The sequence below is a fragment of the Candida albicans genome, chromosome R, assembly GCF_000182965.3.
Source record: "Candida albicans SC5314 chromosome R, complete sequence".
Taxonomy (NCBI): Eukaryota; Fungi; Ascomycota; class Pichiomycetes; order Serinales; family Debaryomycetaceae; genus Candida; species Candida albicans.
Window position 1 is genome coordinate 1,742,243 of NC_032096.1, and position 14,663 is coordinate 1,756,905.

At 38.1% G+C, this 14,663-nt stretch overlaps 5 protein-coding genes across 5 annotated transcripts, besides 1 other annotated feature; 2 read left to right on the forward strand and 3 right to left on the reverse strand. All coding sequences in view use genetic code 12, as the record gives it.

Moving 5' to 3' along the window:
- The first annotated feature begins 844 nt into the window (after nucleotides 1-844).
- Nucleotides 845-5,264: a centromere ((CENR) Centromere region of Chromosome R; each centromere mediates a single kinetochore attachment although it binds multiple (four) Cse4p-containing nucleosomes).
- Nucleotides 5,265-7,319: 2,055 nt separating this feature from the next.
- Nucleotides 7,320-9,002, reverse strand: CAALFM_CR08000CA (uncharacterized protein; the record flags this gene model as incomplete). Its single annotated transcript, XM_709131.2, has 1 exon — nucleotides 7,320-9,002. One exon carries the CDS (start codon nucleotides 9,000-9,002, stop codon nucleotides 7,320-7,322), a length of 1,683 nt encoding a protein of 560 aa, XP_714224.2.
- Nucleotides 9,003-9,720: 718 nt separating this feature from the next.
- On the forward strand, nucleotides 9,721-10,039 carry DAD4 (Dad4p; the record flags this gene model as incomplete). Its single annotated transcript, XM_019475558.1, has 2 exons — nucleotides 9,721-9,780; nucleotides 9,866-10,039. 2 exons carry the CDS (start codon nucleotides 9,721-9,723, stop codon nucleotides 10,037-10,039), a joined length of 234 nt encoding a protein of 77 aa, XP_019331103.1.
- Nucleotides 10,040-10,424: 385 nt separating this feature from the next.
- Nucleotides 10,425-10,604, reverse strand: NOP10 (snoRNP complex protein; the record flags this gene model as incomplete). Its single annotated transcript, XM_019475559.1, has 1 exon — nucleotides 10,425-10,604. One exon carries the CDS (start codon nucleotides 10,602-10,604, stop codon nucleotides 10,425-10,427), a length of 180 nt encoding a protein of 59 aa, XP_019331104.1.
- Nucleotides 10,605-10,824: 220 nt separating this feature from the next.
- FGR32 (Fgr32p) lies at nucleotides 10,825-13,146 on the reverse strand (the record flags this gene model as incomplete). Its single annotated transcript, XM_709127.2, has 1 exon — nucleotides 10,825-13,146. The coding sequence occupies one exon, from the start codon at nucleotides 13,144-13,146 to the stop codon at nucleotides 10,825-10,827; it is 2,322 nt and encodes a 773-aa protein (XP_714220.2).
- Nucleotides 13,147-13,410: 264 nt separating this feature from the next.
- Nucleotides 13,411-14,598, forward strand: CAALFM_CR08040WA (S-adenosylmethionine-dependent methyltransferase; the record flags this gene model as incomplete). Its single annotated transcript, XM_709126.2, has 1 exon — nucleotides 13,411-14,598. The coding sequence occupies one exon, from the start codon at nucleotides 13,411-13,413 to the stop codon at nucleotides 14,596-14,598; it is 1,188 nt and encodes a 395-aa protein (XP_714219.1).
- Nucleotides 14,599-14,663: the final 65 nt, after the last annotated feature.

Genomic DNA, 14,663 nt, shown 5'->3' on the forward strand with positions numbered 1-14,663 from the left:
ATAAGATTTCAAGTCTGGAAATTGCCATGCCATTGTATTAAGCATAAATGCTTTCACAGCATAGCAAAGCTGGGACATCGGTTATTCTTTGACAGGCCAATGATGTTGATCTCAGGGTTCTTAGAACAATGAAAAATATAATATTCAGTCCTTTTGAGCAGAACATGTCTACATTCTGCTGTTTTCAAAATATCGGATTCGATACTCATCCTTTATTCTTCTATTGAATCGTGCCTCTTAAATTCTACTAAACTCTGATGCTTCAATTACATTCGCCACGTCCAGTACCGTTGGCCATCTTAACATTATGTAATAAACCCTTCAATTAAAAACTCTAAAAACACACAGTCCTTTGCTTTTGTTTTAATATCAAATAATCAAAGATAAGTTTCCGTAGAGTTCTTGTTACTAAGCCATATTGCTTCTATTAAGGTATTGCAAACTAAAGCCTTCTTTGTAATCAAGACACTTGAACACTTGCTCTAACGCATCCATGCACTTCTAGTCAAAGTATAAATGAATAGCTCCACTACAAAATAAAGTAAATTTACTCACATTCTTTGGTATTCCAACACCAATGTGCCTACCTACTTGTGTGCCACTACGAACACCCTAAAGTCAAAAACGGTTATCAACACTACTGGGTAATCATTTATTTTCTTCCTTTTATTTGGTTGCAAAACTGAAAGTATATCGTTTTTCTGGACTCCAGATGGCCACCACCATTCATCACCGTGCCATTCACCTTTCAGAGTTGTTAGTGGCAAATCTTTACTATCTATAGCAGATAAGCTACAAAGTAATTCAGCTACAGAAACGTCCACATGCCAAATACAGCGGATGCACCGTAGGTTCTTCTCATTGACATCTACAAAACAAACCCCCGAAGAACACAACACAGACGTGTTCCTAAACAAACACACAATATCAGGACACAGTGTTTTCATGTAGCAAACGAAAATAGCAGCACTACCCGGTATCAGGGAGAACAGAGAAATTGTAGATTCTCTATTATCTTCATCTTATCTCTACAAATTGCTTCCAAAAAAATACATCCACATCAACTTTCATCAAGCTCTCATTACAACAAAACTACCCTGGTGAAAAACAGCAACCACCTGCTTTTGGCAAATTTTCAAAGCTGTGAATTCGTAATGGGCATTTACAGTTCCTGTGGGTCAACAAATTCCTCCACAAGCTAGAAACCAAAGCAAGACCAGTGGTGGTTTTCCAACGATTTAGTTACCAACAGTCTACCTCTCGTATCAACTGTAGCGTCTCTGTGCTTCAAACGAAGCAACCACAACTAGGGAATATTGTTTTTCCACAACAAAACAACTGAATACCACGAAGTGGTCAAGCACAAAGCGAAACTATTCCAAAGCGAGTTACAACTTCAACCAAACCAAAACTAAGGTTTGCCTTTTCAAACCAGACCGAATAGGCTGCGAAATGCCAGAGAGACAACGACGCAAATGCTACACTAATTTCAAAACACAGTATCTAACATAGCGCTGCTTCCAAACCCTTTATCCAATCTCTCGTGCTGCAAACCAAGCACAGAATTGCTTTTATGTTCCATCTTTCAATTGCTCCGGGAATCACATCTAAAACTGCACTTGCACCGATCAGAACCACCTTGTTCTAGATATACTGTCAGTTGACCTTCGGACAACTAGCCTGACTCTAACCTCGGAACACAAGTCAATCAATTAGTAATATCTCTACAAATAGTAACCAACAATCTCTTCCAGCTATACTAATTATCAACATGCTATCATGGAGCCAATACTATTTCTAGAGAAGCTCAATACCTCGAATTTCTGAAATATGCTACCCCGTCAAGATATGGTTTATGGAAAACATGATTAAATTTTTATCTAGATCAATAGATTATGACAATCTTGCACAGTACTACCTCTCATTCAACTATCACCAATATACCTTCTATATGAAGACCACAATTCAAAAACAAATGAAGTATTCAGATTAGTTCATAAGCGTGCAACAAACTATCTTCGGCCTCTCCCAACACCAGCACTTACAGATGCCAATGGCATACAATCCTCCCTACTCAATAACATTTGCAAACCTCTAATCTCCACACCTCAAATAAAATACCAATGCAATTAACTTTAATAGTACAAGCTTAATCAATATAATACTGTTGAGACCCCAACACCTATCCCAATAAATATTACCTACAGCGCTACTTAACTATCTTAAATCTGCAACACCGATAACCTTTGTTTTTGCACATTCATTACATAACTATATAAATGAATACCAAAGTAACATATCTATTCTATTTCATCGAACAAGTCTCATACTCTTGATGTCTCAAACCACAGGACTATAGTTACCAACCATAGATACACGAATTATCCTAGAACGAAATCTGACCTACTCTACAGCAACCCATCACCATCCACCACTTCACATTACATTTTACCCAAACCATTGTAGAAACTAACGCAATAAAACGATATCATATCAAAGCGCTCATGATGGCTGTCATCTCTTGACGTCAACTGCTTCATCTCAAATACTAACCATTCAACAGTCAGCGTATTCTACGTACACTAGAAATGCAAATCAATTTCTAACAGCTCTATAAAATCTCCTCAAATTAAGACCAAAAGCTGGTTTGCAAAACCAATCAACTAAACGCAATCAAGACCAAACTCAAACAGTCACATAACTTGCAATTAGAGGACTCGCGATATTGCAAAAAGTATTATTCCATTACTTTCAAACTAGATGGCAAGACTGATTCTTACAAAACCATTCAATTAAAAGTTTGCAACCACACAAACATGTGTCTCGAATAATTACATTAACCAATAACAGCTATATCCTGCGAAATCACTACCATTCCACACATGTGATAATTCAAATTCATGCTGCCGAATAGCATTAATCTTTGTCATTAAAAATATATCGCTATATACAAATTTGGACTGCTTAAAAACTAGGCTCATATCAGAAAATTACATTGAGGAGCCGCCTAAAACTTTTGGAGATATACCTTGTGATATCGCATAATAAAAGTTCCTCTACCTTTGAGACCAGCCTGGATGGCAATAGATATATATACTACATTAATACCAAATACATGCAATCCTTATATCAGCTAGATCCATTGATCTAAAACAATTCTACAATACACCGAGCTTATTCAACTTAACCAAATACAGAACAGTGGAATAATGCACAGCGCAGAATTGCGATAACCACAAAAATACATAAATCAATATCAATTCTACAATTCTAATAATGGCTTCAATCAATGAACAACTAGCATAGAAAATAAACTTGTAAATTATTGGCATTTCCTGTCTAATTCAATATACCTGCCCTTCTTAATCAACTCATCTAATTGTATTCCTTGTAATACCAACTAGATCAGTAATACAAGAAAATGGCGTTGCCAAATCTCTGGGGAACATTGGTTAACCAGCAAAACAATCCTAGGCGAATCAGGGTATTACACGGTGTTGCTAGCCTGAGATTATACTTCTTAGTGTTAAGATGGTGAGTTCGTTCGATATCATGTATGAAAAATACCTCGTCACTCTTACTAACAACCAACGACTGCAGATGGTTTGTTTAAATATTGAATCTTTGATACAAGTTCAATCAAAAACATTATTGCATACTACAATAGATCTTTGCAACTAGGTTATACTCAGCTTAATAGTGTGTATCTGGTTGATTTGAATGCGTTCATTGAGTTGACGTTTTTTTTTTAACTAGAAACTTAGTAACACTCTATTCAGTAAGTTCTGTTCTTGCTGTTAATTACAATTGCATGTTTACGTGCTAATTTATGGTTTCACTGATTAGCTATGGTCTCCTTGTGAATCGAAAGTTAGTGTGAGTCAGACTATACGTCAGTCCATTCTCAAGAAGTTACATACTATACTGAATGTTTCCAGTTTTTGGTTGCTATCATACGTGAAAGCAATACATTACCGTACAAATTCCTGGTAGATTTGAGGAGCAGCTAATGGCAAAGGTATTAGTCTGTAGGTCATTCATAGAGTTTGCTCTCAATGTGGTAGTCGTTTGACAAGCGGCATATACTGTGGTAGATCATTATGTACTGACAGATGGAGATAGTCACTTTATGTGTCTTTTCAATGTTGGTAAGGGCTTAAAGAAATTGTTGTCACGTAGGTTGAGTGTCTGATTGTACAGCTTTCTGGACAGTGTTTAAGTGCCCCTGTATAATGGGTATTTTTAAAATAGGTGTGTTTTCTTTGTCGTTGTAGATTGACAAGGTTGCAATGATTTTAGCGGAAATGTTTGCTAAATTTTGTTTTGGGTGTTCACTTCTACTTGATGTCTCGGTTCTATGAATGGGAAACGAGGTGTAGGTTTTGGAGATCAATGTTGATGCTTTTTTATTTTACAAGTTGTTATTCACAATGGAATTTAATTTTTGCGGTATTCATCAAGTCGCTGTTTTGCTTGACTGACATGGTATTGTACAGGATGCGGCAATCGAGACTTATTAGATTGTATAAAAATTGTTGGGGGGTTATTTAGGGCATTCGCATTCTGTATAGGTATAAGACTTGATATTGGACGTAAAGATGATTTGTGTAGAATTTATTCTACCGAACCTTACTAATTTTCATGCTAGAGTGTGGTTCCTTTGGTTAACAAATATGTTGCTGGGAGTTATTTCAGGTGTTTATTGTCAGTTTTAGATGATGCTGCCAGCTAGATCGAATGTTTAGGTGGGGCTAGAAAGTCTGTGGGGTGTGCCTAACATGGCGCTAGTGTTGGCCAGGAGCATGCAGAGATAGAGACTTTCTAAGGATCCAAAGTCATATAAATTCATTTGAGCAATTTAGGAAACCTGTTATCAATGGGATTCAGAACGCAACGTTCTGTGACTTGCTTGCGATGTGGGATTTGATATATAGTAACGGTTTTATGATGTTGGTTGATACTACAAATGTCGGGTATTAGTGTCAATAGGGTAGCAAACATTGTTTGTCAAATACTCTTGCGTATTGTTGTGGTAGTTTTTGGATGGTTTGGATTTTGCTGTCGAATGTCAGGTATTCATTAGAAGAAAAAGCAAGTACATCGTCAATGTTGTGGATTTAATAGTCTGGTGTGTCTTAGACTGGTTGGACTATGTGGAAGGTGAAACCCGTGTTTAGTAATTCTTAACGTTTTCGCAATAGCAAAATATAGGAGTAATGCTTTGAGTTTGGAAAAGGTAAATGTTAGCTATGATCTAAAATGATAACGACTAATAAAGGGTAATTTATCAGCTTTTTGTAGAGCATATTTTAGTATGAATTCATAGAGTAAGAGATCTAGTTGTGTATTTATCTGAGCATTCAGCAACTTAGTGCAGCATTGTTTTGATGCATGGTACTTCTCAGTGTCAGTTTGGTAGAATGCCTCGTGATAGCGTAAATTTCTTGTTGCATTGGAAAATTGACAGTGTCTTGTTATCTGGCTGTTTGTATCGCAGTTGCAGCTAGTTTCGGAATAGTTTGACCGTGTGCTTGAGCATCACATGGTAATCAGTTATCTTGTCGTGGAAAAGCAACATCCCCTGGTTGTGGTCGCTTCCTTTGAAGAACAGAGATGCTGTAGTTGATACGAGAGGTAGACTGTTGGTAACTAAATCGTTGTGAAATCACTGCTGGTCTTGCTTTGGTTTCTAGCTTGTAGTGGAATTTGTCAAGCCATAGGAACAACAAAAGGTCATAGGAGGTGGAACAGCTTTGGAAATTTTCCAAATGGAGGTGGTTGCTCTTTTTTGCTAGTGTATTTTTGCTGCACTGAAAGCTTGATGAAAGTTGATGTGGATGGAAGTTGTAAAGAAATAATGGATATGATAGGCAATCTACAATTTCTCTATTCTTACTAATGCCAGGAAGTGACGCTATTTTTGTTTCCTACAAGAGAACACTGTGTCCTGAGATTGTGTGTTTGTCTAGTACCACGTCTGTGTTGTGTTCTTTGGAAGTTTGTTTTGTAGATGTCAGTGAGTAGAGCCAACCGTGCATCTACTATGTTTGACATTTAAGCGTTTCTGGTTAAGATCCACACAAGCATTGAAAGTGTTTGTATGTGTTGAAGCTGAGCAAGTGGTTGTTTTTTACTCTTTCTGAAGTTAGGAACGGGTTGCATGGCGATTTTTTTACTTGATTGATGTACGTTGTATGATGTAGCAAATTAGTTAATGTAGTTATTATGACCTGTAATTGTTCGTCTAATCATACTGTGACAAACTTAGTAGCAATTTTTAGTAGAAAAGTTTTTCTACAAGAGTTTGCAGCAATATTGTACCAAATTTTATATCCTTGTGAAAACGATCAACTTTGTTTACATTATTTATAGCTGAATAGCTTTGCAACTTAGCTACTGTTGGTAGTAAAGCTCGACCACTTATTTCTTGGAAGGTGATTGACACTATTGTGCGTAGTGGATGGCCATCTGGAGTCTTGAAAAGTGCCATACTTTGATTTCGCAACCAACAAAAATACCTTCAAACACCCAATGTTACTGATAACGGCTGTTTCAGTTTTCTCAGTTGCACAAGAGTAAATAGGTGTATTGAAGTTATCATACCAGAGAGTGTGAGATGATTGTACAATTATGTATTTGAAGTATTTTGCAAAGAACTCAATTATAAAATCGTCCTCGGATTGAAAGAACCAAGTGCCAGACATAATTACTTTCGCATTTAATTGAGTGTTCTGTGAATATTTGTGGGTTCCTAATCGCGGCTCCATAGTTTATAAACTAGCTTCTCATGATATTTAAGTTACTATTTATCATCAGTAAGGCTAACACTTTGTCACAATGAAGACAGACCTGTTTGTTTTAACACGAGCATTATTAGATTTTGAAAACACTCGGTGATTGAGGAATACTCATGACCATGTTTCCTATTATGAAGTGATGACATATTCCCTAAAACCAACTTTAGAGGAAGGAAGAAACATATACTTGATATTGGGTACTCGTTCTACAACATTTTTGTTTCAAGCTACTTTTATTGAACGAAATTTAGAGAAAAACAGAATACTACATGCTACTACAATCCCCTCTAACCTACAGTATTACTTTGTTGCACCTTAAAACATCCTCTGTATTCTAATATAATTTGAAATCAACGAAAGCCGTTTACCAATAAAACTATTTGTACGCAGCGAGATGCAAATATTCGTTAGTCATTAGTGAATGCACTTCTTGGAACGCCCGAGTTTGTAACTACACTACAATGCTACAATTACCAACCAAAAAAAACAACTCTAATTTATTGTATACTTCTACAGATAGTTCTAACTGTTGATATCGTATGGTAAGCACCCAAACCTGTCCAAAATACGTTCAATACCGTCCATACCATTTTCCAAATGGTGCAATTCAGGTCCATAACTGATTCTAACGTAATTATACCAAATAATCTCTTCCATATGAGCCAAGTTTTGTGGATTAATCAAGAAGAAGAACCCAGGAACAACAATAACCTTCTCATGCAAACATTCATGGAAAAAGCCCAAACAGTTGCTCAACTTCCCTGGCAAGTGACTCAAATTCAACCACAAGTAGAATGTAGAGTTTGGAATAGTTTTCTTGGTGAACTTGAACCCCATCTTTGACAATCTTCCAATGATATAGTCACGCTTCATTTTAAAGTGCAATTGCAATGCCATCATTTCTTGCTTCACTTTCAATGGCTGCAAGAAGTCAACAGCAACATGTTGCAAAGGTGAATTTGACCCACCATCCAAAAACGATCCAGCAGAAGAAAGAGCATTGATGTAGTCTTCAGGTCCCAAAATCCAGCAAATTCTCCACCCAGGCAATCTAAATGCCTTTGTTAAACCATTTAAAATCAATACAGGATCACGGTTCACATCCTCGACATATTCAGCGGAACTTATAGATGACCCAGTACAGCCCTCATCGTAATAATAGTGCGAGTAGAATTCGTCCATGATAATCAAACACTTTTCACGACACATGCGATGCAATTCCTGCAACTGATCCCTAGAGAGACAGTTTCCAGTTGGATTTCTAGGGTTGGATGTCAACAATGCACTCATCCCTCTGGCCAATTCATCCCTAATCAAATCAAGATGCATTTCATAATTGTCCATTTCCTTTAAAGGCACCGGAATGGGAGAGAAATTTTTCATAGTGGCAATAAGCTCCGAGTACGCAGTGTAATCAGGAAGAAAGAATGACAAATAACAATCGGCAATGATCGTGGCAATTCTTGTCAACCCTGCTCTTCCTCCTGGTACAATACATACGTTTCTGTACGTGTACTTTGATGCTTTGCCTTGACGGTACTCTTCGTTGTAGTAGTTTGCAACGGCCTCACGAAGCTCCTTGATACCGGCAGTTGGGGCGTACTCACGATAGTCTACTGGCAAGTTGATTTGTTTGGGTCTAGGAAAAGACCCGGGAATTGTGTCACCGTGTTCAGGTGCACCTTGCCCCAAGTTAGCCCAATCACCAACATGCTCAGAGTCGTACCCATACTCTGCGGCCCTTTCCGTTACCCACAAGACCCCGGTCGAAGACTGTTTGGTGTTCAATGCGGGCTTGAAGGTGCTCTCGTTAAATCTTGGCTTGGGCAATGGGATGGGCGAGCTTTCTCTACCATTCTCCAGCTTTGACAATTTGGAGATCAAATGCTGTCTAAAGTTTGAGTTTTTCAAGTTTGGGGTAGCCAGTGGTGTTCTTCCAGGAATTGTCTGATATGTGCTTGCGTGATAGTTTTCACGAACATGGTGTGGTTGTGGGGACCTCAAGCTAGACTCATCATGAGCGTGATAGTTCCCGGATTGTGAAATAGGATTGTGCAATGGAGTTGTGGGGGATGCTTGAATTGCTTCCAATAATGAGGATGCGGATCTTTTTAAAGCAGGGGGCAATGTTGATTCCAATCTTTCAAACTCTAACACGGAATCTTGGTCATTGTCAGATTCATCAGTGAGCTGGAAACTAGACATCTTGTTGTTAGTGATAATGTTGTGTTTTATGGATGAAGATAAACTTCCAAGATCAGATCTAGCGCAAATTTTTTTTTTTTTTGCTTCTTCAACGGCTGCTTCAGTTTTCATTTTTCTTCTGGGGGGGTGGAAGAAGTTTAAATCAGTTGTTGATTAGATTCTTATTAGTCATAAATGCGCTAAATTAATCCTTAGCCCCGGATTACCTAATCATATAAACTTCACATGATTAATCGAGTGAAAACTTGAAGCTCTTACTGTAGGTTTAGAATTAAACATGATGATGCACTTCCATAAAGTGCATAAGAATATAACAGGAAATCACAAAAGACAAGTGCACAACTTCTTGACAAGTAAATAACGCTCAAGGATCTAAAACGTGTTCCTTGCAATCAGAAACTTTCAGACGAACTTAGATTTCAAAAATTTAGCGGGATTCGTTCAGTGAAACGACAACACAGAAAATGCTCTAGTCAATTGTATGCCAAAAGATACCAAGATCTTCTTTCGAGCTCTTGATGCAATGTAACCTGCTTTAAGCTTTCTTAAAGGAATATTATACTTTTTCAGTCGAGTTTGGTAAGCAAATATCGTTTTCACAACGAATCGCGCACGGTTCAAGTCAAGCAAGAAAAAAAAATAAACAAAATAAAATGGAGAGCTTTAAAACCACAACAACCACAACCTTATCCTTTTACATTGAAATAGTGCTGATACAATGGAAAATCCTCACGAACAGACGCATAACGCGTTATTGTCAAGAATAATTAATAATATGGTACGTTGTATTGGGTCTAACAGCTCCAGTAAACTAGAAACTGCAGGCAGTCAAAAGCAACAATGTAATACTAACTTACTAACAGGAAAGCTTGAATGAGTCGGTAGTAGCGGTAAACAAATCCTTACAGCAGATCAATAACAACAATTTACAAACAGAAATATTATCGCAGATGTGGGAAAACTATATTCGGAACTCTGAGTACAATTTAGAGGTGACTGGTTTGAAGAAGGAGCCGTTGTTTGAGAAGAGAGAATGAGTGCCAATAAAAAGAAAACAGACTGCTAGTCCTCATTAACCAAGGTGTTATATAGACGTACGAACTCACCCTTGTTCAAAGAGCCTGAATTATATTGCTGTGAGTGTTGAATTGTGACGGCTCACCTTAGCATTGGCTCTTTCTAATGACAGGAGAGCCGTGGGTTGACTACACTCCAAAGTCTATAATTTCTAGATATAGTATCATGAACAATACTTAATATGTATTACTATTTGTGTATTCCATTTAAACCAAAAAAAGTTTTGCGGATTGGTTTATGCCAGGTCAACAGTATATAATGTACAAAAGAACAAAACCAAGCAACATCGTAATATAAAAATATCACTCCCAGGAATTAAATGACTGTTTGTGGGTCTGCAATCTCTTAGTTTTGGGTTGGTAACAATCCGAACCTCTTTTTCAAGGTCACTCTTTGTCTGGAGTATTTGTCATCTGGGGAGAATCTAGCTGGGTGAGCAGATTTGGTGATTTCTCCATCTTCTGATATCTTTTTCAAAGTGTAGATTCTTTTGCCTTCGGCATCTAAGGTGTACATCAAATGCATTGTGGATGAAGTATTGGTTTAAGGATAAACTGTTCCAGCTAAGAGCAGACTATCCGAATTTTTTTTTTTTTTTTTTTTTCACTGGTTCGATGTCTTCTGTCATCGCATTATTAGAAATTGATGAATTGACACGAAAAAAAAGAGAAAAAGAGAAAACCAGAGCACCACTGTTTTCGAGTTACAAAACACTATCATGCATGCCTATTCATATCGTGTATTACTATATATTCTCTTCCTGTTTAAATGCCTCCCAGCGCTTATTCAAAGTGATAAAGACTCCATTACATATCAACCCCAGTTCCCTATTGTCCTTGGTTTGGGATGCTAATTTGTCAGGATGAATGCTGCTAATGACCTTCATATACTGGATCTTTACTTGTTTTGGTAGCATCAAATCGTTGGTAGTTAAATTACGCAATTTCTCACTCATTCTGATATTTGGAGGTATAATCTCATTTAAGTTAGTCAACATGGCTCGAAGATTGTTCTGTTTGGCGTCTGCCCAAGATCTAATTTTGTCTTCAATCTTGTCTTTAGTCAAAGCATCAACTTCGTCGTCACCTGACTTAGTTGGCCGTTTTGTTTCAACTGCAGGAGTCTTATTCGAAGGTGTAGAAGCACGCGACGACACACTTGGTTTAGGCGGTTTGTAATTTTGTGGGTTAACGATTTTATCGACTCTTCGCTTACCGTCCATAACTTTCTTATCGTTGCAATTCAACTGTCTTATTAAAACAAGGTACTGTTCCAAAGCCTCGCTGTACTTCTCTAACAATTCCAACACTTCTGCCTTTATCATGAACAATTTAGTACACCAATACTTGATCAGCTTGTCTGCAATTTCATAATCACTCAAAATCTCTTGAGGCAAGAACAATGCTTCCGCATCTTTGATATTATCCAAACTTTCCTTCAAATGCCCCAGCAACTTGTTGACTGAAGCCAAGTTTGATAAAATAACAATCCGCAATTCATGATTAGGAGGCAAACAGCCAAGACAAATCGTGTAGGATTCTAACGCAGTGGTATAATCACCAGATTTATATGCAGCTGTAGCTTTTTCCTTTGCAGTAGTGTAATCAGTGTAAACAAACTGATTCAAAGGGCTTGAATCACGAAAAGACCCAGGGGCAGGGGCATTTCTACCATTTGATGTGCCCGAAGTTCCCAATCCAAGCAAATCCTCATCGGGAGTAGTACTGTTTACAGAAGAGTCAACTGAAACTGGGTCGGATGCATGATGATTTATGGAAGTGGGCCTCTCTGGAGGTGCAGTAACTTGACTTTTTCTTGCTGGTCTTTGTGGCAATTCAATACTTGCTTTCTGCTGCACGTTGCGTCTAGGTGGCTCTCTCTTTTGCGAGCTCATAATGCCATGGCGATTTGAATTCAGCGGTCTCTGTGGTAATTCTGGACTTGACTCTTTAGACGAGGGATGAGATTGTTTTGGCTTGCCGTCTATCCAATTTTCAAAGCGAGCTCTGGATCTATCTCTGTTCCGTTCTCTTTGTTGTTTCATAAAGCGCTCTATGTCTTTTTGATTTATGTTTTCTTCGTCCGTTCCATACTCCTCGCCTCCATATTTCTTCTCCATTGCATCTGATTCATACTTCTCTTTCGTCTTCATCCACGCTGGGATGTTGTCATTGTTGCTTCTAGGACCGCTGAATTGTTCCAAATTTTGCATTACCGCTCGTTTAGAAAAATTGTAGAAACTGTTTGCTTTCTTAACTAAATCGGTGCCCAACTCATTCAATTTTATTCCTTCGGAACGCTGACCTAGAACAGAACCACCGTTCTCCACCATGTCCGTGTTTGAATTGCCCGAGTTCTTACTCATAATATAATTGACACATTTCTGCAAATCTAACCCTCTTTTGTTAATGGCCTCATTAGCATCTTCGACACTAAATCCAATGTCAACCAATTCAGCAACAACAAAATCTTTTTGCTCATTAGCTCTATTTGAAGCTCTCTTGCTATGCAGAACTGTCAGGTGGGACTCTGCTTCGGAAGTTTGTGACAGTATAGAAGGAGATGCAACTGACTTCGAAGCCGATTTACTTTCTTGGAAAAAATCGGTGAAATCATCGTCCAACAAAGAAATCTCAGCTGATTTTGAGTTGTCCCTATTAACAGGGGTTGGGTCCGACTTACTAGACAGGTTTTGGGACTTGCTTTCTAGAAAGATCAGAAATGGATCTTCTGGTTGGGCCGACAAGATACCTGTTTGGTGAAGTGAAACACCCAGCTCGGAATTTCCACTATTGCTTACTGGACTAGCTGTCCTACTTGGCGTCAAAATATCAATGTTTGACCAGCTTGAATTGACGGAATTGTTCTGGGATTGAGATTGAAGTAGATTGTTTTTTGTAGGTTGTTGAAAAGCTTGTTGTCTTTGTTGTTGTTGTTGTTGTTGCTGTAACTTTTGACGTTCTGATAGTGACAAATTGTTGAGCTTTAAGTTCAAGCTGCTAGTGCTATTTCCACTACTTGCAGATTGAAATAAATCTGCAAATGCATCTTTTTTTGGAGGAACCATAGTCCATAGAAATGACAACAAACTTTCTATCTATCTTGTTTTGAAAACCGAAAAAGATTCAAAAAAAAAGGAAAAAAAAGACACCAGCAAATATAAAACTGAAAATGTGCACGCAAATGTCCCGCGTAGACCAGGAGATCTCTCTCTTTCTGTTTTTTTTTTTTCTATTTTCCCAGTTGAGGAGGTTGTACATGCTTTTCTTTCCAGATCTTGCGATAAGGTATAATTTGATTTACTTAGCACAGGAAAACATTCGAGACGCAAATGAGCCAAAATGCCGATGAATATGAAGCTTTAACGGCCACTTTACTGTCGTTTTACAATTTTTTCAGGCACCAATTCGAGCACATTATCAAACCAAGACTAATAAAATTTCGAGCCATGACCGAGAAAGAAAGAGCTTTGCTTCCATGGTACGAAGCGCACACAGGGGAGTTAAAACAGTGTATCGAAGTAAATCGTGGATTTACGGAATTACTATCTACAAGCATTGCAAATGACTGGGGTGTTGCTGGAACATCTCTAGATTGGCATCCAGCTGGCCCTCGAGAGTTTGAGATAACCTCCACGACGTTATTGCAATTGATGAGAGAGTGGAGTGACGAGGGCCAAGCTGAAAGAGACGTTGCATTCACTCGAATCATAAGCGAGTTGGAAGAGCTTTATCCTGATGAGCCGTCGCGACAATCAATCAGAATATTAAACCCTGGCTGTGGCTTGGGTCGATTGGTTATGGAGTTGGTGATAAGAGGATTTTGGACACAAGGAAACGAGATCAGCTACCACATGCTATTGGCATCAAATTTTATATTGAATCACAGCCAGTTTCCTCACAGCCATTCGATATTTCCGTTTTTATCGAGATCGTCGCATTTGGTAAAGCGAAAGTATCAAACAAGGGGCATCACAATCCCCGATGTGGCACCGTTTGCGGTCCTCTCAGAATTGAAGGAGAAAACTCCCAGTATTGCATACGAAGAATTGATGTCAATAACTGCCGGCTCGTTTCTTGAATTATACGGTCCAAATAAACCGAGCGACACTTTGAATGACCCGGCTGCCATTGAGTTGAAGAATTCGAGCAAAGATAGCTTTGACGTCGTTGTTACGAATTTTTTTTTAGACACAGCAAGCAATATCATCGAGTATGTGAGAGCAATCAACCACGTTTTGAAAAATGGTGGCAGATGGATAAATTTCGGTCCATTGTTGTGGCATTTTGAGGGTGACTACAATGTCAGCTACATTAATAGAGAAGATAATGTCTCTATACCAGATATCAAAAAAGGGTTAGAGTTATCTCGCGAAGACTTGCTTGAGTTAATCAAGAATATGGGCTTTGACTTTGTGAAACATGAGTCTGACATAGAAAGCACATATTGCAAGGACATAAAGCTGTTGGGTTCATTTGTTTTCAAGTGTGAATATTGGGTGTGTATTAAAGTGAGATAAAGAAGTTTCATTGTACTACTATAATATTACTCTGTTTAGTTCTATTGAGCAATAAAATTTTTGTA